This window comes from Rhinolophus sinicus, linkage group LG02, assembly GCF_036562045.2.
Source record: "Rhinolophus sinicus isolate RSC01 linkage group LG02, ASM3656204v1, whole genome shotgun sequence".
Taxonomy (NCBI): Eukaryota; Metazoa; Chordata; class Mammalia; order Chiroptera; family Rhinolophidae; genus Rhinolophus; species Rhinolophus sinicus.
The window spans coordinates 146,077,575-146,100,646 of NC_133752.1; the positions used below are offsets into that span (position 1 = coordinate 146,077,575).

The following is a 23,072-nucleotide window of genomic DNA, read 5'->3' on the forward strand; positions in this document are numbered from 1 at the left end:
GAAGATACATATTTTGTTGCTCTCCATATACCTTTTAAATTTTGCTATTTTGAGTAAGCATTTCTTTCTCCTTCCCCATTCAAACTTCTACAATCTATGGAGACAGCTCAGTTGCCCATTGGGGTAGAATAATATGTCCTTGATAAATAATAGTATACAGAGGTATTTAATGGTGGGGAAGTATCCCCAGTCTAATTCCAATGTCTGCACTGCAAGGCGTTCTAATTTTAATTAATAATCTATTAAGATGGTCTCTTGTAAGATTGTAAATATACTCAATGTATTTTTATTTACTGCCTAGTATCATGAATCATGAGTCTGCTCTCTCTGATATTAAAGGAGCACTTTTACCTAAGACCCAGTTTTATTTTTATACACTGCAAGTGTTCTTACTTATTTTTAAATTTATTAGCACTCTCCACAACATTGCCTATTCTTTTCCTGAGGGATAATGAAAAGGAATAGTTTAAAATTCAAGGTAAGTTTTGGGGAGGCAAAGAATATTACTTTTTTCTTTTCTTTTTCTATTTATGGCTTCCAGTACAATTCTTGATGTTATACAGGATTTGCTTAATTGTTTGTTCCTGTTTAAAGCAATTATTTTCCACAAAAGCTTTAGAGGTGTTGTCATCTACGGTCATTTTAAAAAATATTTAAATATTCAGACAGCCTGCCTAAGTCTGTAATGTCTCCTTTGTTTTCTACATTCTTCAGAAGTTTCAGAGCTTCCCGAAGGAATAATATTTTCTCAGGATTAACCAATTAATTTATATATTAATGAACTTACTCAAAATTTTTACATACAAAATTTTTAGGAGGGATATGCAAGTATTTTTCATTATCTGTTCTTTTTGTGGTCATAACATTTGTGTTGCTTTTTCTTGTTTCACTTTATGCATGTACGATGAGTGCTAACCTTCACTATGTAAAAAATTCACATTGTGCATAACTAAAACATAAAGTATATCTATCTGCTTAGTGTTAAACACACCAAATAATTTGTTTTGAATCTTGTACAAACATGATTACATGGTGTCCTGATTTTATTATTTAAAAATTGGTAATTTAAAACCTGGTAAGGACAGCACAAAAAAAGAAAACTACAGACAAATATCTCTGATGAATACCGATGCAAAAATCCTAAATAAAATTCTAGCAAATCGAATACAACAATGCATTAAAAAGATTATTCATCACGACCAAGTGGGGTTCATCCCTGGGGCACAAGGATGGTTCAACATATGCAAATCCATCAATGTGATACATCACATAAACAAAATAAAGGACAAAAATCATATGATTATACCAATTGATGCAGAAAAAGCATTTGACAAGATACAACATCCATTTATGATTAAAACACTTAATAAAATAGGTATAGAAGGAAAATACCTTAACATAATAAAGGCCATATATGACAAGCCCTCTGCTAATCTCATAATTAATGGAGAAAAACTGAAGCCCTTTGCTCTACGTTCAGGAACACGACAGGGATGTCCCCTATCACCTCTGCTTTTCAACATCGTGTTGGAAGTCCTTGCCAGAGCAATCAGGCAAGAGAAAGAAATAAAAGGCATCCAAATTGGGAATGAAGAAGTTAAATTATCACTCTTTGCAGATGACATGATGCTATATATAGAAAACCCTAAAGACTCCACCAAAAAGCTATTAGAAACAATCAACGAATACAGTAAAGTTGCTGGCTACAAAATCAACGCACAAAAGTCCATTGCCTTCTTATATACTAACAATGAACTCTCAGAAAAAGAAATACAAAAAACAATTCCTTTGCAATTGCAGCAAAAAGAATAAAATACCTAGGAATAAACTTAACCAAGGATGTGAAAGACCTATATGCTGAAAACTATAAGACTTTTTTGAAAGAAATTGAAGAAGACACAAAGAAATGGAAAGACATTCCGTGCTCATGGATTGGAAGAATCAACATAGTTAAAATGGCCATATTACCCAAAGCAATATACAGATTTAATGCAATCCCCATCAAAATCCCAATGGCATATTTTAAAGAAACAGAACAAAAAATCATCAGATTTGTTTGGAACCACAAAAGACCCCGAATAGCCAAAGCAATCTTAAGAAAAAGAACTATAATGGAGGTATCACACTTCCTGACTTTGGCTTGTACTACAGGGCTACAATAATCAAAACAGCATGGTATTGGCAGAAAAACAGACACATAGACCAATGGAATAGAATTGAGAACCCAGAAATAAAACCACATAAATATGGACAGATAATTTTTGACAAAGAAGCTAAAAACATACAATGGAGCAAAGACAGCCTCTTCAATAAATGGTGCTGGGAGAATTGGATAGCCACGTGCAAAAGAATGAAACTGGACTGCTATTTGTCACCATGTACCAAAGTTAATTCAAAATGGATCAAAAACTTAAGCATAAGACCTGACACAATAAACTGCATAGAAAAAAACATAGGTACTAAACTTATGGACCTTGGGTTCAAAGAGCATTTTATGAATTTGACTCCAAAGGCAATGGAAGTAACAGCTAAAATAAACAAATGGGACTATATGAAACTTAAAAGCTTCTGCACAGCAAAAGAAACCATCGACAAAATAAAGAGGCAACCAACTGAATGGGAGAAGATTTTTGCAAACAGTGCCTCCGATAAGGGGCTAGTATCCAGAATATACAAGGAACTCATGCAACTCAACAACAAAAAAACAAACAACCCAATTGAGAAATGGGCAGAGGACCTGAAGAGACATTTGTCCCAAGACATACCAACAGCCAAAGTTATATGAAAAGATGCTCAACTTCATTAGCTATTAGGGAAATACAAATGAAAACCACAATGAGATACCACCTCACACCTTTTAGAACGGCTATCATCAACATGAGATTTTCTTTTTCAATGATAACATTACCTGGTCTACAGACAATTTAGACCTAAACTGTTGATTTATCAAATTAAAATTTAATTATGTGTTATTTTTTTCCCCTGTTAGAAGTTGAGATAATTTAGGGCAAGAATCATTCTTTTTCATCACTACATCCCCAACACCTGTCATAAGTAAGTAAAGCCTGAATGAGTTAATCACACATTAGATAGTCCTTTAATAATTCTAATATTTAACATGAACTTCTATTCCAAAATTATTACAATGAAAGTTGGTGTGAAAATGAAAGATATCCAACTAGTCTGGAATTTGAGGTTTAAGAAAAGTGATTTAAATCCCAGTTCTGAAGAAATCCACAATCTTTGTGACACTGAACTCTCAATTTTCTTCTGCTCATTCATTTGTAAATTAGGAATAATAATGCTCATTTTCTAAGAGGTTTTGTGAAAAGAATATTGCATATAATTTGTCTGATAGAAAGACAGTGTGTAGAATATTACCAACAGATGTTGATTCTCTTCCCTACTTCCCAAAATGCTAAAGTCAGTTCTAGATCCTCCAATAAAAGCTTAGTTCTCTGGAAAATTGAACTCTCACCAATTTATCATAGTTTCATGCATTTTTCTTGATATGTTTTACATAGTCTGTTCTTTACCTATTTTTAGTTTTTGGAGGTATTTAATTATTTAATGAAAACTACCTCTGACTAAAAGAGAATATTAATTGTCGTTACCTCATTAAGTTGCTGACAGGATTAAATGAGCCAATAAAAGAAAACAATAGATCTGGAATAAAACAATTGCTGAAAAATTTTTTGTTTTATTTTCTAGCCCTCTCCTCCTCATTATATCACAATTATTATTAATAGTGTAAAGAATTTTGAATATATATGAATTTAATCATTTAATATATGCAAGCAGGTATTTATATTTTGTTCCCAACCCCTGAGTGATTTGATTTCATGCAAATGCCAAATTGAATCAAGTATTTCTAGTAACAATAATTTCTATTATCTGGTAAGAATGAAAAGTTCAGAAATCCACATCATATTCTGAAAACTCTTTCCATCAAACTAAATGCCCTATGTCCCTTCAAAAGTAACCACTTCTTATCAGATGTATCGTTGACAAATATCTTCTCCCATTCAGTAGGATGCCTTTTTGTTCTATTCTATTACATTCTTTTGTACACATGAAAGTAATAAAATAAAAAAGGAAACCGCTTCTACTCAAAATCATAATAATTAACCTAGATATTTTACATCATCTAAGTACATTTGAATAAAACATTTGAATGTACAGAACATTCTGAAACAAACATTCAGCTTTATCAATGTGGGGGCAGAGCCCCAGAAAGTAGTTTCCAGGCTCTCGGCCTCACATAGGCAGGTGCTGGCTCAGGTAGTAAATGGCCATCAACTGTGATTGCATGGCCATCAGCTGTGGCTAGTTGGCCGTCAGCTGTAACCAGTGAGCCATTGGCCACTAATATAACTGCTGTGGCTACGCTAGCAGAGAAGGAAGAAGAGAAGAGAAGAAGGGGGCTAGCAAGAAGATGGCGGCTGGGCTGGCAAACGTGGATGGTGGTTTGCGGACAGTGTGGATCCAGCCTCCAGTGAGAGTATAGTGCCGCCAGAGAGAATATAGTGGTATGACTCCCCTACCTATGGCTCCGTGGGTGTTCCTTTTTGGCCTCACCATATCCTGCGTTCTTATGTGGGGAGCGGGACCAGAGACCGCGCAGGCCGCCCCGCCCGACAAATAGCGCAGCGAGCAGGGTCTCCCACATGACAATCAAATTTACTGAGATTAATATTTGGGAAATTTTAATATAAGAATAAAAAAGGGAAAGTATATAATTTTTAAAGGAAAGAAAATTTTGAAGAAGTATGAATAATAGGAAGCACTGGTAAGAATTTTATTCTTTTAACACTATTAGTACTTTCACTTACTAGAGAAAAACATAACCTTTTGGATAGTGTCCTTAAAGGCTTGCCTCACTTGCTGGTTCCTCAGGGTATATATAAATGGATTCATCATAGGAGCAACAGAGGTATTGAGAATAGCCACTCCTTTGATCAATGATGCCTTTTCTTTTGCAGAAGGGTTGGCATACATGAATATGCAGCTTCCATAAGAGATGAAAATGACAATCATGTGAGAGGAGCATGTAGAAAATGCCTTTTTCCTCTGACTGGCAGAAGGCAATTTCAGAATCGTCCTGATGATGAACGTGTAGGATAGAATTATTAATGCCAAAGTGAAAAGCAGAATCACTATTGCAGAGTAAAAAGCAATCACTTCTAGGAGCCAGGTGTCTGAGCAGGATAACTTCAGGAGGGGAAAATAGTCACAAGCAAAGTGATCAATGATATTGGAGCCACAGTAACCTAACTGGAGAAAGAGAATAACTGGTGGGAAGATATTTAAGAATGCTGCCGGCCAAGCACAAAAGACAAGCAATATGCAGACTCTTTTGTTCATGATGCTTGTATAATGCAGAGGTTTGCAGATGGCTACATAGCGGTCATAGGACATGGCAGTTAGAAGATAAAATTCAGTTACAATCTTCTTTTGAACAACACTTTGTGGTGTGCTATTGGGTCCTAGTAAAGATTAAAGCCTGAGCAATAGGACATCGATTGACTATTAGATTTGAGCTTCCCATAATGAACTGAGTGTTATTGGACCCTCTGAGCTATAATATTGTTCATTCCCAGCAGCAATCTATCATCAAAGGGATACAGTACTTAGGATATCAGACTTGAGCAGGTCCCAAAGGCACAAGTAAGCTTAATAAACAGATGACTCAGACACCTTTGAAACAAATTTCTGCTGCATTATATCCTCTATAAGGCCATATATAGGGCCTTGTTGGGAGTACTTAATAAATAGTTGATGAAGAAATAAAAATATGTGCCTGGCTACAGATGTTCTGTACAATATTGTAGTATCCACTCGAGAGTGAAGGATTGACAGATAAAAGATATGCCATGTGAACAATATACTTTTTTTAAAAAAATGCTGGTGTAACTATGTCATTGTCAGTGAACGTTGATGTTACTGAAAAAAGTATACGTCAGATAGAGAGGACTTAGTGGTTTTTCATAATGATAAAAGTTTACATTCACCTAGAAGATATAACAATTCCAAACTTGTGTCTCCAAAAAAACACAGTGTTAATATTTTTAAAAATAAAAAATCAATGTAACTACCGATAGAAATAAACAACTCCATACTTCTATAAGGAGATTTAAGTAGCTCAGTAATGATACAAACAGTACAAGTAGATGTAAGTCATGTGTTTAATGAACTTGACCTAGTTGATTACATAGAACACTGTACTCAACTATCATTACATATAATTTTCAAATGTACAAGAAATGTTTATAAAACTCTGACCATATCCTAGTCCACGAAGTGAGATTCAACTATCTAATTTACAAGGTATTTGTGGGAACAGAGTCCTAGAGAGCAGTTTCCAGGCTCTCGACCTCACTGGAAAGGTGCTGGCTCGGGTAGTAGATGGCCAACAGCTGTAACTAGTTAGCCATTGGCCACTGATATAACTGCCGCGGCTGAGCTAGTAAACATGGATTGCAGCTAGCAAGTGCGGTTGGCAAAGATGCGAACTGCAGATTGCTGATCGTGTTGATCTTACTTCCTGTGTCTTGCCCAGCCGCCAGCGAGACAGGCGTGCAGAAAGACCCCTCGTTGGGGTACTGGCAAATGTTTGCTTTTGTGTCTCAACCAGTCGCCAGCAAGAATATAGTGCTCTGACTCCCCTATCTATGGCTCCCTTGGTGTTCCTTTTTTGGCCTCACCCTATCCTGCGTTCTTGTGTGGGGAGTGGGAGCTGAGTCCCTGCATTACAGTATTTAAAGAAAGTATGCTTTATGATACTGTGCAAGGATTTGTTTGAAAATTTTGTTTCACAGGACCCATTTACACGAGATTTAAGAGATTAAGGCCAATACAGCTCAGTGGTCCCTCCCTTTGGAGGAATAAAGAAGAATGGACATGCAACCAACAACGTTTGGGCTTTTCAGGGGCTGCCTGAGGACTGGTGCCTGTCTAGCCCATCTTGGAGCCTTTCTGGGACCTGATATACCTTAGATGCCTGGAAGCTGGTGAGAATGAAAAAGAGTGGATGGCATACTATTACTTCAAGTACCTGAGTTACAGCAGAGAGAAGCAGAGAGCGCGAGAGATTAGAAGCTTCATCTTTAAAAAATGGGTAAGGATACTGAACAACCAAGATGACGCAGTAGATGAATGTTGTGTTTATATTCTCTCACAACGAATCAAATTACAACTAATCTACAAAATAACTATTATTGAGAATCGCCTAAAATCAAGCTGAACTGAAGGACGTGCAGAAGAAGCCACTTCCAGACTGGTAGAAAGGTCAGAGACGCGGAACGAGCTGGTCCCACACCCACGTGTGACCATTAAAGATCTGAAGGGCTATTTTGGCTGTGGGGGTCCCCTCCCCATCCCCTAGAAAGCGAGAGATTCCAGCCCAGGATTCCAGTGCTGGGGAGAGAAGTCCCCTCAATTTCTGGTTGTGAAAACCAGTGGAGATTGTGACTGAGACAGAATGCGGCTGCACTCACAGGTGCTCCTCTTAAAGGGTCCGCACATGCGGACTTACCCACCAATGGAATCACTGCCTCTGAGCTCCCGTGCTGGAGCAGCAGCTGGAAAGGTGGCAAGGACATATGGTGGGGAAGTGAGTTGTCTGGCTTGAGACAGGGGCTGGAGAGGTGGCTTTCACCTGGACGGGGGAGCTGGAGGAGACCACTGTTTCTTTGTTGAGCCCTACACCCTTCCTGGCACGCGAATATAAGCAGCCACCATATCTGAGTCGCTGTTCAGTCACCCCGCCCTGGCTATTGGAGACCTGGCCCCGCCCAACTTTTAGGCACACTTCCAGTGTCTTTCTCATACAGACCACCTGCCTTGCCTCAAGCTGCACATTCCTAGCATCTCTCAAAGGTTCACAGAACCCAGACAAGCAGTATCTGGCTTGAGTGTGTCTTGTGCCTCTGGCTGAGCAGCCCTAAGCCAGCATTAGCAGCAGTCGGACTTGGTTCATGGCTTGGCCTCTCAAGGCTCTTCCAAGCACAGCAAGGGCTGCAGCCATCTGCAGATTTCTTTCTGGCTCTCACTGGGTGACCCTGGGTGGGGCATGGGCTGTGGCTGAAGTAGATCCCCAGTGGATCCCCTCCAAGGTGGTCCTGGGGCTAGCGCCCCTAGTGGCCAGCTTCAAAATGAGCTGGAAACACCCAAGGGGTGGATTGGGCAGACACCAGAGTCCTGCTGAGGCAGATCCTGCTCTGCAGGATCAGTCCCTGCACAACAACTCTCCCACTGTAGTCAAGGCAAGTCTTCACAGCTAGTGAGCTGAAGGGTCAGTCCCTCACATTGATGTGAAATTATCAACCAAGGCTCAACTACAAGAGGAGGACACACACAACATACACAAGGGACATACCTGGAGCAAATGGCTCAGGTGACCAGAAAGACTGCGCTACTGAACCCCACAGCACACCTACTACATAAGGCCACTTTGCTAAGACTGGAAGACATAGCAGCCTTACCTAAGACATAGAAACAGGGAGACAGCCTAAAATGGGGAGACAAAGAAACATGTCCCAAATAAAATAACAGAACAAAGCTCCAGAAAAAGAACTAAGCGAAATGGAGACAAGCAATCTACACATACAGAGTTCCAAACACTGGTTATAAAAATGCTCAATGATCTCAGGAAGAACTTCTTCAGAGAGATAGGAAGCACAAAAATGGAGATAGAAACCATAAAAAAAGAACCAGTAAGAAATAAAGGATACAATAATTGAAACAAAGAATATATTACAGGGAATCAAGAGTAGATTAGATTAGATGAAGCAGAGAATCCAACCAGCGATGTAGAAGATGTGGTAGCAGAAAACACCCAACAAGCACAGCAAAAAGAAAAAAGAATCCAAGAAATTGAAGAGAGTTTAAGGGGCCTCCGGGACAATATCAAGCATACCAACATTCGCATTATAGAGGTACCAGAAGGAGAAGAGAGAGAGAGCAAGGAATTGAAAGCCTATTTGAAAATATAATGACAGAAAACTCCCCTAACCTGGTGAAAGAAATGGATATACAAGCCCAGGAAGCACAGAGAGTCCCAAACAAGATAAACCCAAAGAGGCCAACACCAAGACACATCACAATTAAAATTCCAAAGGTTAAATACAAAGAAAGAATCTTAAAAGAAGCAAGAGAAAAGCAATTAGTTACCTATAAGGAACCCCCATAAGACTGTCAGCTGATTTCTCAACAGAAACTTTGCAGGCAATATTCCAAGTGATGAAAAGCAACGGCATACAACCAAGCTTGCTCTACCCAGCAAGGCTGTCATTTAGAATTGAAGGACAGATAAGAGGCTTCCCAGACAAGCAAAAGCTGAAGGAGTTCATCACCACCAAACCAGTACTACAAGGAATCTCAGAGGGACTAATTTAAGATGGGAGGGGGGTTAAGGATGGATGAAAGGGGAAGGGATTAAGAAGTACAAATTGGTCGTTACACAGTAGTCATGGGGATGTAGGGTATAGTGTAAGGAATATAGTCAATAATATTTTAATAACAAGGTATGGTGCCAGATAGGTACTAGATTTATCAGGGTGATAGGTGGAAATGGGGTTGGGGCAGGGTGAAAAAAGGTGAAGGCATTAAGAAATACAAATTGATAGTTAATACAGTAAGGGGAATATAACCAACAATGTTGTAAAGATCATGTAAGGAGCCTGATGGGCACTGGACTTATCAAGGGGATCACGTCATAGACTGTGTAGGTGCCTGACCACTGTGCTGTACACTTGAAGAGCTGAAGTAGAATAATATTGAATGTCAACTATAACTAAATATATAGGTACATATAGGCACGGGATGTGGAGTACAACATAGGGAAGATAGTTGATGGTATTGTAACAGCTACATAAGATGTCAGAAGTGTAGTAGCTTGGGGGTGGTTTATCACTTTATGAGGGGCTTAAATGTCTAACTATTACGTTGCTTTGTACACCTGAAACTAATAAAAAAATTAAAAAATTAAAAAATGGGCAAGTTCTTCTAATTAGAAATCTCCAAACACAACTGTGAGGAGCTACATCCTCTGAAAGTTTTGAGAGGCCCCCAGAAACTCTAGGCGGACTGAATGGTGAAGGGTCTTACCCTGTACGAATTCAGTTTAAAAGACTGAGAGAGGAAGTGGTTTTTTCAAGTGTACAGATTTCAAAACAAAGTTACAAGGAGCATTAAGAAACAGAAAAATGGCCAAGTCAAAGAAACAAAACAAATCTCCATTAAACAGACACTAAAAAATGGAAGAAAATGAACACTTACTAAACAATTCAAAATAGCTGTCATAATGATGCTCAGTGAGTTCAGGGTAGCAGTATGTGTTTTAGTTTTATTGCATCTATTCTGAATTTTTAAAAATGCAAATATTTTGTAAAAAAGGATAGAACACATGGAAATTTGATAAATAATGCTTAACATCATGATCAATATTTATCTTGAAAACACACACTAACTTTCGCAAAGTATAAAGACCTCTGTATTTAATGTGCAGTGCACTAGTACATATAACCTCATAGGACTGTATTTAATATACAATAATACAGGACATGTAGATCCTCTAGATGTAAAGGAATTATCAATGTCATCTTGAAAATACACATGAAATTACACACTAATTTTGAAACTCTGTATTTGATATCGAATGTGATAATATATACACCTTTTAGGGACTGATATTAACAGATTTAGAACTATTTTTACATTGCACTATAGAGAATATCTCAAACAAATACATTTCATTTCCAGAAAATTCAGTAGGAGAAGTCAACTTTACTATATTTTTGAGTAAGTCAATTAATAATGTATTGGAGAAACTTGGGTTTCTCCAATGAAAGTGGAAGAAATGGAAAAATTTTAAATTAACTATAATGTGGCATATGAAGAGACTATGAAAAACAGGCATAATATAGATGTTTAAGATTTTCAAGATTTTACTTAATTGCCTTTTTTAGAATGCCCTTTATTTTTGACAAAATAAAAATTCATTTATTTGTAAAAAGTAACTATGGAATTCGTCTTTGAAGGCTTGTTTTACTTGCTGGTTTCTCAGGGTGTAAATGAAGGGGTTCAGCCTGGGAGCAACAGAGGTAGTGAGAATAGCTACTCTTTTGATCAATGATGCCTTTTCTTTTGCAGAGAGATTAGCATACATGAATATACAGCTTCCATAAGAAATGGAAATGACAATCATGTGAGAGGAACAAGTGGAGAAAGCCTTTTTGTCTCTGGTAGATGGATTCTGAAAACGGTCCTGGTAATGTGCATGTAAGATGAAATCACTAATGCCAAAGTAAACAGCAAAGTTAGCAAAGCAAAGTAAAAACCGATTACTTCTAGGAGCCATGTATCTGAGCAAGACAGTTGTAAAAGGGGAAAATAGTCACATGAAAGTGGTCAATGACATTGGAAGCACAGTAATCCAGATGCAGGAGAAGCATAAGGGGTGGGTACATGGTCAGAAACCCTCCCAGCCAGGCACACAGGACCAGGAGGGTGCAGTTTCCTGTTCATGATGGTTGTATAATGAAGGGGCTTGCAGATGGCAACATAGTGGTCACAGGACATGGCAGTGAGAAGGTAAAATTCAGTCACCCCCGTGAAAATAGAGAAAAATAGTTGGGCTGCACAGTTATTATAGGAAATAGTCTTATCCCTGGTGATAATTGCCCCCAGAAATCTAGGGATACATACAGTTGTAAATGAGATTTCTAAGAAAGAGAAGTTCCGGAGAAAGAAATACATAGGTGTCTGTAGATGGGAGTCCACCAAAGTTAGGGTGATGATAGTCAGGTTTCTTGTGACACTTACTATATGTATATATGTGATAGATAAAAAGAGGAAAAAGCACAATCTGAAGGTCAGGATCATCAGAAAGACCTAGGAGGACAAACTCTGTGATCACTGTGTGGTTCCTGTTCATTTCTCTCTCTCCCACTCTCACTCTCTTTAGTGTTTTAAAGACATTCAGGTGGTAAAAGTATTAAAGGGAGGAGATGAAAGATGTAATTCATCATGATCAACATCATCATCACTGATAAAATTCTAAAACATTTTCTGTAATCCATGCTGATTTTATTTTGCTATCTTGTTTGAATTATGTCTTAATGCATATTTGTGAGTCTTCCTTTACTAGTTCTCTTATTTTATATCAAAAGTTGGGAAATCTTCATACAATAAATCATATCACTGAGAGATGGTAAATAAAATCAATACTTCTTGTTTTGTCCAATTTATGTAAATCTTACATTTTTGTTGAAACAAGCATACGAAATACTCATTTTTCTTTCTTTTCTGTCCTGTATTTTTTAGAAGTTAACACCACCTAAAAACAGAAATGAATGATCTTAATTCCATCAAAAGGTAAAAGTGAAACTTAGAAGACTAAAGTAACAACCCATTACACTTTTTATGACATAAGAAATCAATTTATGATTTTTTTAGAAAATAAAATAGAATTTTTATTTTTAATGATTTTATATATTAATTTTATCTTTAATATTAATATTTATAGGTGTGATTATCAAGATAATATGCGAACACTCCATATTATATAGTAATATATATTTACTATAAGATAGAGGCAGTAACCTAATTATTTTATTTAACAAACAGAAAATATATTCACTTACTGATTGGTTTTTAAAATAATTCCATCAAAATCATTAATGTTTGACACCTTCTATCACTTGCAAGACACGTATATATCAAAGCTGGGTTTTTTTGACAAAGCTTAAAGTCACATGCAGTATTTATTTTTCATTTTGCAGTGAAGCACAAATTGGAAAAGTAACTACTTGCCTCAGATCTTAGCAGTTCTGTCAACCAGTGCATTTTCCATTTGAACATCTTTATGAGCTATTAAGCTTTATGAAAAAGTGTTTTATTCTCTTGTAATTCTGCCCCACATATATCTTTAACGTGAGACCACAGATCCAGTAGAATAGTTCAGAAGCGTATAAGATGTCTCCCAGTCATCCTAACCTACCAGTTGATTTCCAGTGTTGCTGGATATACTATGCTGTAGATTTCGTTGGCTAAAACTGTGACAGTTACCTCCTTCATATTTTAGATAGTCAAATTTCTGCTGTGAAGGATAGAACTCAAAATCATTGCTCCTCTGCCAGACACTAGGAAATTCACACTAATCAAATTTGATTTTATTTTTTCTGTATTTTAAAGGAAATAGATCATGAACTAGAAAAGGAATATCATAAATCTTAAAAAGATGTGGAAATATACTATAGTCCTCTTCAATAATGTTGATCTAGATGTTTAAGAAAGTAATATTTAAAGAGAAAACTGAGAGACATAAGACAACTAAGATCTGGCTTCCCTTTGGTTGCGCTCACAGCTCAAAATTTCCAAGTCTACTTGATTGACCTCAGAAGAGAGTTATGCACTGATCTCCTGGGAACAAGACAAAGTCCAGGTCACATCTTGGCTACATGATAGACCCTGAGGGATTTCTGGAAGCCATCCTTGGATTTATTAATGGCCTTCTAACTCTTCTCTTAGTGAATCTCCCTTGGGAATGGTTGTGTTCTTCTTTGCATCCCACAGAGGACCTGAAATGTTGACTTCTACAAAATTACTTCCATTAATCACAATTACTTAATTTTCATGAGTAATATAAATAGTTGTGAATTCTACTTTCTTAGAAAAAGAGAACTCAATCTAATTTATTTAACCATCTTCTTGAAATATAAGAGTTTTCTACATACACCCTTTTTTTTATTAATTCTTAGGGTTTATTAGTGTTGAGGCAGCAAGAAGCAAACTGTTTCATAGTTCTAAGTTAAATAATAACAATTATAAAGTACATATTGCACTCACAATTTTTTAAAATGCTGTTACATAGGTTGACTATGTCCACAATGTCCTGTCCTCAACAGCCCTGCTCAGCTCCTGTAGACTCATGCCTATGGCTTCTTTTATGGAGTCAATCCATCTTTTATTTAGTCTTCCTCTTTTCCCGCTGCCTTTTCTTTCTTTTGCTGCTTTCAAATTTTTTTTCTTTTACTTCTGACAATTTGATAACAATATGTTTCAGTGTGGATTTCTTTAGCAAATTTCAAGTGTACAGTGTAATTATTAGTAACTATAGCCACCATGCTGTACATTACATCTCCAGAATTTATGCATTCCACATAATTGAACCTTTGTTCGCTTTGACTAACCTCTCTCCATTTGTCAATCACCATTCCACTCTGCTTTTATGAGTTCAACCTTTTAAGATTCCACATGTAAGTGAGATTACACAGTATTTTTCTGGGTCTAGCTTATCTCACTTAACATAATGTCCTCCAGACTCATTCATGTTAGCTATTTGTATGGCTTCTTTTGAGATATATCAGGTATATTCAGATTATTAGCTTATTTTGAAAATTGGGTTATTTGGTTTTTGCTATTGATTTGTTTGAATTTCTTATATATATTACATGTCAATCCCTTATCAGATATAGGATTTGCAAAAATTTTCTCCCATTCTGTAGGTTGTCTCTTCATCCTGTTGATTGCTTTGCAGCTTTTTAGTTTGATGCAATCCCACTTGTCTGATTTTGATTTTGTTTCCTGTGCTTTTGGTATCATATCCAAAAAAACCATTACCCAGACTAATGTCAAGGAGTTTTCCCTATAGTTTCTTCTAGTAGTTTTATCGTTTCAAGTCTTTTTTTCTAAATTTTTAATTGGGGTATGTGTCTGTCCAGGACTCATCAGCTCCAAGTCAAGTCATTGTTTTCAATCTGGTATCGGAGGGCATACCTCACTGGCCCATGTGGGAACCGGTGCCCCTGTTGTTATGAGAACTGTGCTCTAACCAGCTGAGCCAACCAGCCACCCTGCAGTTTCAAGTCTTAAATTTAAGACTTCGATGCATTTTGAGTTGATTTTTGTGTATCTTGTGATAAGTGTCCAATTTCATTCTACTATATGTGGCTATCTTTTCCCAAGACTATTTGTTGAAGACACTATGCTTCCCCAGTTGTGTATTCTTGGCACTCTTGTTGAAGATCTATAAATGTATTTCTTGGTTCGCTATTTGGTTCCATTGGTTTATATGTCAGTTTTTATGCCAGTACCATAATGTTTTGATAGCTGTACCCTTGTAATCTATTTTGAAATCAGGAAGTGTGATGACTGTAGCTTTGCTCTTCTTGCTGAAAAGTGCTTTGGCTATTATTCGTGATTGCCAAAACTTGTAAGCAACTAAGATGTCCTTTAGTAGGAGAATGGATAAATAAATTATGATAACCCAGACAATAGAATATTAGTCAGTGCTAAAAAGAAAAGCGGTATCAAGCCATGAAAAGATACAGAGGGAGCTTAAATGCATATTATAAAGCGAAATAAGACAATCTGAGAAGGCTACTACTGTATGGTTCAAATTGTAGTCATGCCCCACGTAACAAACAGGGATATGTTCTGACAAATGTGTCATTAGGTGATTCCATTGTTATGTGAACATCAGATGGTGTTATACAAACCTGGATGGTGTATAGTCTACTACACACCTATACGGAATGTTACTGTATTGAATACTGTAGGCAATTGTAACATAATGTTAAGTATTTGTGTATCTAAGCATATTTAAACATAGAAGTGATACAGTAAAAAGATGGTATAAAAGATAAAAAAATGGTACACCTGTATAGGGCACGTACCATGAATGGAGCTTGCAGGACTGGAAGTAGCTCTGAGTGAGTCAGTTAGTGAATGTGAAGACCTGGGACATGACTGTAACTACTGTAGACTTTATAAACACTGCACACTTAGGCTACACTAAATTTATAGAACAACACAAGATTAAATGAAGCACAAGATAAAATGATGCAACCAAGAGGCACAGTAAACACAAGAAGTATGAGTCTTCTGCGGTGTGACACGGCATACTGTTTTACGGCAACCTTTTTTTTATAAGTAGAAAGAGTACACTCTAAAATAACGACAAATTATTAGTAATTTATTAGTAATTAGTAAATACATAAACCAGTAACACTGTCATTTATTATTGTCATCAGTATTATGTATTGTACATAATTGTATGTGTTATACTTTTATACAATTGGCAGCGCAGTAGTATTTACACCAGCACTACTGCAAACATGTGAGTAATATGTTGTGCTATGACATTATGACTAGCTGATAGGAATTTTTTTGTTCCACCATAATCTTGTGGGATCACAGTCATGTATGTGGTCTGTCCTTGACCAAAACATCATTATGTGGCGCATGACTGTATACAACATTCTGGAAAAGACAATACTATGGAGACAATAAAAAAATCAGTGGTTGCTGAGTAGAAGGGAGAGACGACTAAGCAAAGCACAGAGGATCATTAGGGAGGTAAAAATACTCTGTGTTATATTATAGTGATGAACCCATGTTATTATATATTTGTCCAAACCCATAGAATGTACAACATTAAGAGTGAATCCCAACACGAAGGTAACCTATGGACTTTGCATGATTTTGATGTGTCAATGTAGGACCATCCTTCGTTAAAAAAATAATGTACCACTCTGGTGACGATGATGTTGATAATGGGAGGCTGTACATAGGTTCGGGCAAGGAGTATATGTGAAATTTCTGTACCTTTCTCTCAAGTTTATTATAAACCTAAAACTATTAAAAAATGTATAATTATTTGTTTTGGCTATTTGAGGTCTAGATTTCACATGCAATTTAGAATTGTTTTTTTTCTATTTCTATAAAGAATGCCATAGTTATTTGGATAGGAATTGCATTGAATCTGTAGATCACTTTGGCAGTACAGGCATTTTAACACTATTAATTCTTCCAATCCATGAAAATAGGATGTGTTTCCATTTACCTTGTTTTCTTTAATTTCCTTCATCAGTATTTTATCATTTCAGTGTATGATTCTTTACTCTGTTTACATATTCTTAAGTATTTTATTCTTTTTGTTGTTCTCATGAATGGGATTGTTTTCTTAATTTCCTTTTCATATAGTGTGCTATTTGTGTAGGAAAACAACCGACTTTTGTATGTTGATTTTCTATCTTGCAATTTTATTGGTAACCTCTCTGACCTCAGTCTTGGCTGTGGAACCTGAAGCAGCCCTGAGACTTGGTTCTAGCCTTGCTCTGCCACCATCCGAGGGCTGTCCTGCCCACCCAGGGAATCAGGGTAGACAGGCTCGTCAAATTGAACAGCAAAGTAAAACCAACTACTTCTAGGAACCATGTGTCTGAGCGAGATAGTTGTAAAAGAGAAAAACAGTTACATGCAAAATTATTAATGACACTGGAAACAGTCATCCAACTGGAGGAGAAGCATAGAGGTGGGAAAATAGTCAGAAACCCCCCAGCCATGCACACAGCATAAGGAGGGTGCAGAGTTCCTGTTCATGATGATTGTAAAATGAAGGGGCTTGCAGATGGTAACACAGCGAAAGTAGACATGGAAAGTAGAATGAAAAATTCAGTTACCTTCAAGAAGATAAAGAAGATAGTTAGGCTGCACAGCTGTTACAAGAAATGGTTTTATCCCTGGTGATAATTGTCTTCAGAAATTTAGGGATACATATAGTTGTAAATGAGTTCTGGGTAATTATTTTCTCCATATATTTTTCTACATTTACCAAATTATTCAAATGTGCATATTCTACATTTATAATAAGAAAAGAGCTATTATTTATAATTGTTAAAATGTCACTATGTTTATTCTTCTCAATTATTTGACTAATTGTTAGTGTCTATTTTAATTTTTAAATGAAATAATTATGTAAACTTTTATTGTGGATTCTTAAGAATAAATAAAATGTCAATAACTTACTGTTCATAATATTATGAACTTAACACCTACCAAGTCACCAAGTTTGACAATTAACAACTCATGGTCAATATTTCTTCAAGTATATGCCAATTAATTATTTATACTCAATATTATTTTATAGCAAATTCTATAGATTATATCACTTTATCTGTAAATATTTTAGTAAGAATCTCTCAAAATTAGACTTAAAAATATCAGCAATCACATTATTGCACTTAATAAAAGCAATATTTTCTTTATATTAAAGATATCCTGACATTTGGTAAACTGGTAAATTTCCACCTGTTTCGTAAACATCGGAGTACTTTAAAGTTTTAAAATTTGATTAGGATTAGAATCCAAATACTGTTCATACATTGTATTTGGTTAATAAATTGGTTTAATTTATAGTTTCCTTACATCTCTTTTTTAAAAAGTTATTGACATTTATTTGTCAAAATAGACTTTTTAAACAACATTTATATACATACACATAACAATGTATCAAAACTATGGGGTGTTTGTCTTATTTGTCATAACAAGATAAACAAATAAAAATCATAGACACAGACAACAGTTTAGTGGTTACCAAAAGGTATAGGAGGAGGTGGGTGGTAGAAGAGGGTAAAGGGGGTAAAATATATGGTGATGGAAGGAGAACCAACTCTGGGTGGTGAACACACAATGTAATATAGGTGATGTACTATAGAATTGTACATTTAAAACATGTAATTTTACTAACCAATTTCACCTCAATAAATTTAATAAAAGTTGGAAAAAAAACTATGGGATGCAGGGAAAGCAGTATTAAGAGAAAAGTTCAAAGCGATAAATGTGTACATTAAAAAACAAAACAAGATTTCAAATAAAAATATTAATTTCTATCTACCTAAAGTAGATAGAAAAAGAACAAATTAAACCCAAAGTTAGCAGAAAGAAGTAACAATGATTAGAGCAGAAATAAATGAAAGAGAAAATAGAAAAAAATTGAAAAATTAACAAAACTCAGGATTGTCTTCTTGCAAAAATAAACAAAATTGACTAATCCTTATCTATCTAGACAATAAAAAATAAAGATGAATAAAAAAATCAGAAATAAAAGAAGGGACATTATTAACTGATGCCACAGAAATAAAAAAGTATCATGACACTACTATGAAAAATTATATACCAACAAACTAGATGTCTGAGAAGAAGTAGATAAATTTTCAAAACATACAGCCTACTAAAATTAAATCATGAAGAAATAAAAAGACTGTAGAGACCCTTCATAACTAATATGGATATTGAAGCAGTAATCAAAAGTCTACCAACAAAGAAATGCTAAGGGACAGAAATGCTAAGGGCTTCAGTGGTAAATTCTATTAAACATTTAAAGAAGAAAAAAGAGTGAATCACCGGAGTGAAAATAAAACCTATAAAATGGAAGAAAATATTTACAAACTCTGTATCTGATAAGGGGTTAATTTCCAAAATATATAAGGAATTCCTACAACTCAATAGCAAAAAGATAAATAAAAAATAAAAATCATATAATTATATCAATAGATGCAGAAAAAGCATTTGATAAGATACAACATTCATTTATGATTAAAGTTATAAAATGGATATAGAAGGAAAGTACCCTAACATAATAAAGGTTATATATGACAAACCTTCAGTTAATATACTTAGTAGTGAAAAACTGAAATCTTTTCCTCTAAAATCAGGAATAAGAGAAGGTTGCCCCTGTCACCACTGTTATTCAACATAGTATTGAAAGTTCTAATCAGAGCATTAGGCAACAGAAAGAAATAAAAGGCATCCAAATTAGGAATGCAGCAGTTAAATTGTCTCTTTTTGCAGATAACATTATTCTTTATGTAGAAAACCCTAAAGACTCCACCAAAAATATATTAGAAGCAATGAATACAGTAAAGTTTCAGATACACAATCAATGTACAAAAATCCACTGCATTCCTATATACTAACAATGAAATTTCAGAAAAAGAAGAAAAAACAAAAAACAATTCCTTTTGCAATTGCAACAAAAAAAATAAAATGCCAAGGAACAAACTTAACAAAGGAAGTGAAGGACCTATACACTGAAAACTATAAGACATTATTAAAAGAAATTAAAGAAGACATGAAGAAATGGAAAGATATCCCACGTTCATGGACTGGAAGAATCTACGTAGTTAAAACAGCTGTATTACCTACCCAAAGCAGAATACAGAGTTAATGCAATGCCCATCAAAATCCCAATGGCATTTTGTCGAGAAAGAGAATACAAAATCATGAGATTTATGGATCACAAAAGACCCCGAATAGCCAAAGCATTCTAAGAAAAAAGGAAAAGGCTGTATCACACTCCCTGACTTCAATTTGTACTATGAAGCAACGATAATCAAAGCAGCATGGGATTGGCAGGAAAAACAGACAAAAGACCAATGGAATAGAATTAAAAACCCAGAAATAAAACCAATATATACAGGCAGATAATTTTCGACAAAGGAGCCAAAAATATACCGTGGAGAAAACAAAGCCTTTTCAATAAATGCCATGTTTCCCTGAAAATAAGACCTAGCTCTAATCAGCTCTAATGCATTTTTTGGAGCAAAAATTAATATAAGACCCAGTATTATATTATATTACATTATATTATACCCAGTATTATATTATATTATATTTATTATAATATATTATGTTATAATATATTATATTGTATTGTAATATTATATATTATACATTATAGTAAAATAAGACTAAGTCTTACATTAATGTTTGCTCCAAAAGACACATTACAGCTGATTGTACAGCTAGGTCTTATTTTCAGGGAAACACGGTGGTACTGGGAAAATTGAAAAACCACATGCAAAAGAATGAAACTAGACTGCTATCTGTCATCATATACCAAAATTAACTCAAAATGGATCAAAGTCCTAAACATAAGACCTGAAACAATAGATTGCATAGAAGAAAGCATAGGTACTAAACTTGTGGACCTTGGGTTCAGAAAGGATTTTATGAATTTGACCTCAAAGGCAAGGGAAGTAAAAATAAATAAATGGGACTATATCAAACTAAAAAGATTCTGCACAGCGAAAGATACCATCAACAAAAAAAGAGGCAACCAATTGAATGAGAGAAGGTATTTGCAACAACTCCTCTGATAAGGGGTTAATATCCAAAATTTATAAAGAACTTGTACAACTGAACAACAACAACAAAAAAACCCCACAAAGAATCCAATTAAAAAATGGGCAGAGGACCTGAACAGACACTTCTCCCAAGAAGGCATACAATGGCCAATAGATACATGAAAAAATGCTCAACTTCACTAGCTATTAGGGAAATGCAAATCAAAACCACAAAGAGATACCACCTCAGAACAGTTAGATTGGGTATCATCAACAAGATAAGTAATAACAAGTGTTGGAGAGCCTGTGGAGAAAAAGGAAGCCTCATATACTGTTTGTGGGAATGTAAATTGGTATAGCCACTATAGAAGGCAGTGTGGAGGTTCTTCAAAAAATTAAGAATAGAATTACCATATGACCCAGCAACCCTTCTTCTGGATATCCACCCCAAAAAATCTGAAAACATTTATCTGTATAGATATATGTACCCCTATGTTCACTGCAGCATTGTTCACAGTAGCCAAGACATGGAAACAACCAAAGTGTCCTTCAATAGATGATTGCATAAAGAAGGTGTGGTACATATACACAATCAAATATTACTCGGTCATAAGAAAAGATGAAATAGTGCCATTTGGGACAACATGAAATGATCTTGAGATTGTTATCCTAAGCAAAATAAGTCAGACAGAAAAAGTCAAGAACCGTATGACTTCTTTCATATGTGGGATATAAAACTGAAAGCAACAAAGGAACAAGACAAACAAATAAAGAAACAAAAACTCACATACACAGACAACAGTTTAGTGGTTACCAGAAGGTAATGGGGTGGGGAAGATGGTAGAAAAGAGTAAAGGGGGTCAAATATATGGTGATGGAAAGAGAACTGACTCTGGGTGGTGACCACACAGTGTGATATATAAATGATGTATTATAGTATTGTACGCTTGAAACTTATGTAATTTTACTAACCATTGTCACCCCAATAAATTTAATTTTTTTTAAAAAAGGAAAAGATGAAATACTGCCATTTGCGACAACATGGATGGATCTTGAGTTACCATGCTAAGTGAAATAAATCATACAGAAAAAGTCAAGAACCATATGACTTCAGTTATACAAGGAATATCTTAGGTTGGTGGACAAGTAATTGCAGTTGTTGCAATTATTTTTAATCTTTTAAATCGCAATTACTTTTGCACCAATCTAATAAAACTGAAAACAACAAAGAAACTAGACAAACAAAAACTCATAGACACAAACAACAGATTAGTGGTTATCAGAGTGTAAGGGGGTAAAAAGGGTGGTAAAAGAGGGAAAAGAGGGTCAAATACATGGTGATGGAAGGAGAACTGACTCGGGGTGGTGAACACATAATGCTTTATATAGATGATGTATTACAAAAATGTACACTTGAAACCTATATAATTTTACTAACCAATGTCATCCCAATAAATTTAATAAATAAAAAGTAGATTGAAAACAAACAAAAAAATAAATCATAATAATAATAAATGGGCTGAAGACTTGAGTAGACATTTTTCCAAAAAAGACATACGGATACTAGGAGATAAATCACCAACAGGTATACGACAGATGTGCAGTGTTACTAATCTTTAGGAAAATGCAAATCAAACCCACAATAAGATATCACCTCACACCTGTCAAGATGGTTATTATCAAGCAAACAAAAGACAGCAAGTGTTGGTGAAAATACAGAGAAAATAGAATCCTCGTATACTGTTGGTTGGAAATGCAAAATTGTGCAGCCACTATGGAAAACAGTATGGAGGTTCTTCAAAAAAAATTTAAAATAGACCTACCATGTTTTCTAGTAATCTTGCTTTTAGGTATATACTTAAAATAATTGAAACCAAGATCTCTATGAGATATTAGCTCTCCCATGTTCATTGCAGCAGTATTCACAATTGACAAGAGATAGAAACAACCTAAATGTCCATGGAAGGATGAATAGATACAGAAAGTGTGGTAAATACACACAAATAGAGTATTATTTAGTCTTAAAAAGGAAGGCTATTTCGTCATATGTAACAACATGGGTGAACCTTAAGGACATTATGCTAAGTAAAATAAGCCAGTCATAAAAGAAAAAATACTGCATCGGTCCACTTTTATGAGGTATCTAATACACTCAGACTCATA

At 35.4% G+C, this 23,072-nt stretch overlaps 2 protein-coding genes across 2 annotated transcripts; both read right to left on the reverse strand.

Moving 5' to 3' along the window:
- Window positions 1-4,824: 4,824 nt before the first annotated feature.
- On the reverse strand, window positions 4,825-6,117 carry LOC109439228 (olfactory receptor 6C3). The gene is made up of 2 exons (XM_019719489.2): window positions 6,096-6,117; window positions 4,825-5,486 (listed from the first exon to the last, which is right to left on the reverse strand). The coding sequence occupies exons 1-2, from the start codon at window positions 6,115-6,117 to the stop codon at window positions 4,825-4,827; spliced, it is 684 nt and encodes a 227-aa protein (XP_019575048.2).
- Window positions 6,118-10,975: 4,858 nt separating this feature from the next.
- On the reverse strand, window positions 10,976-11,935 carry LOC109439229 (olfactory receptor 6C3). The gene is given in 5 exon segments (XM_074324885.1): window positions 10,976-11,253; window positions 11,256-11,402; window positions 11,405-11,514; window positions 11,516-11,856; window positions 11,858-11,935. Coding segments are annotated over 5 exon segments (954 nt in total).
- Window positions 11,936-23,072: the final 11,137 nt, after the last annotated feature.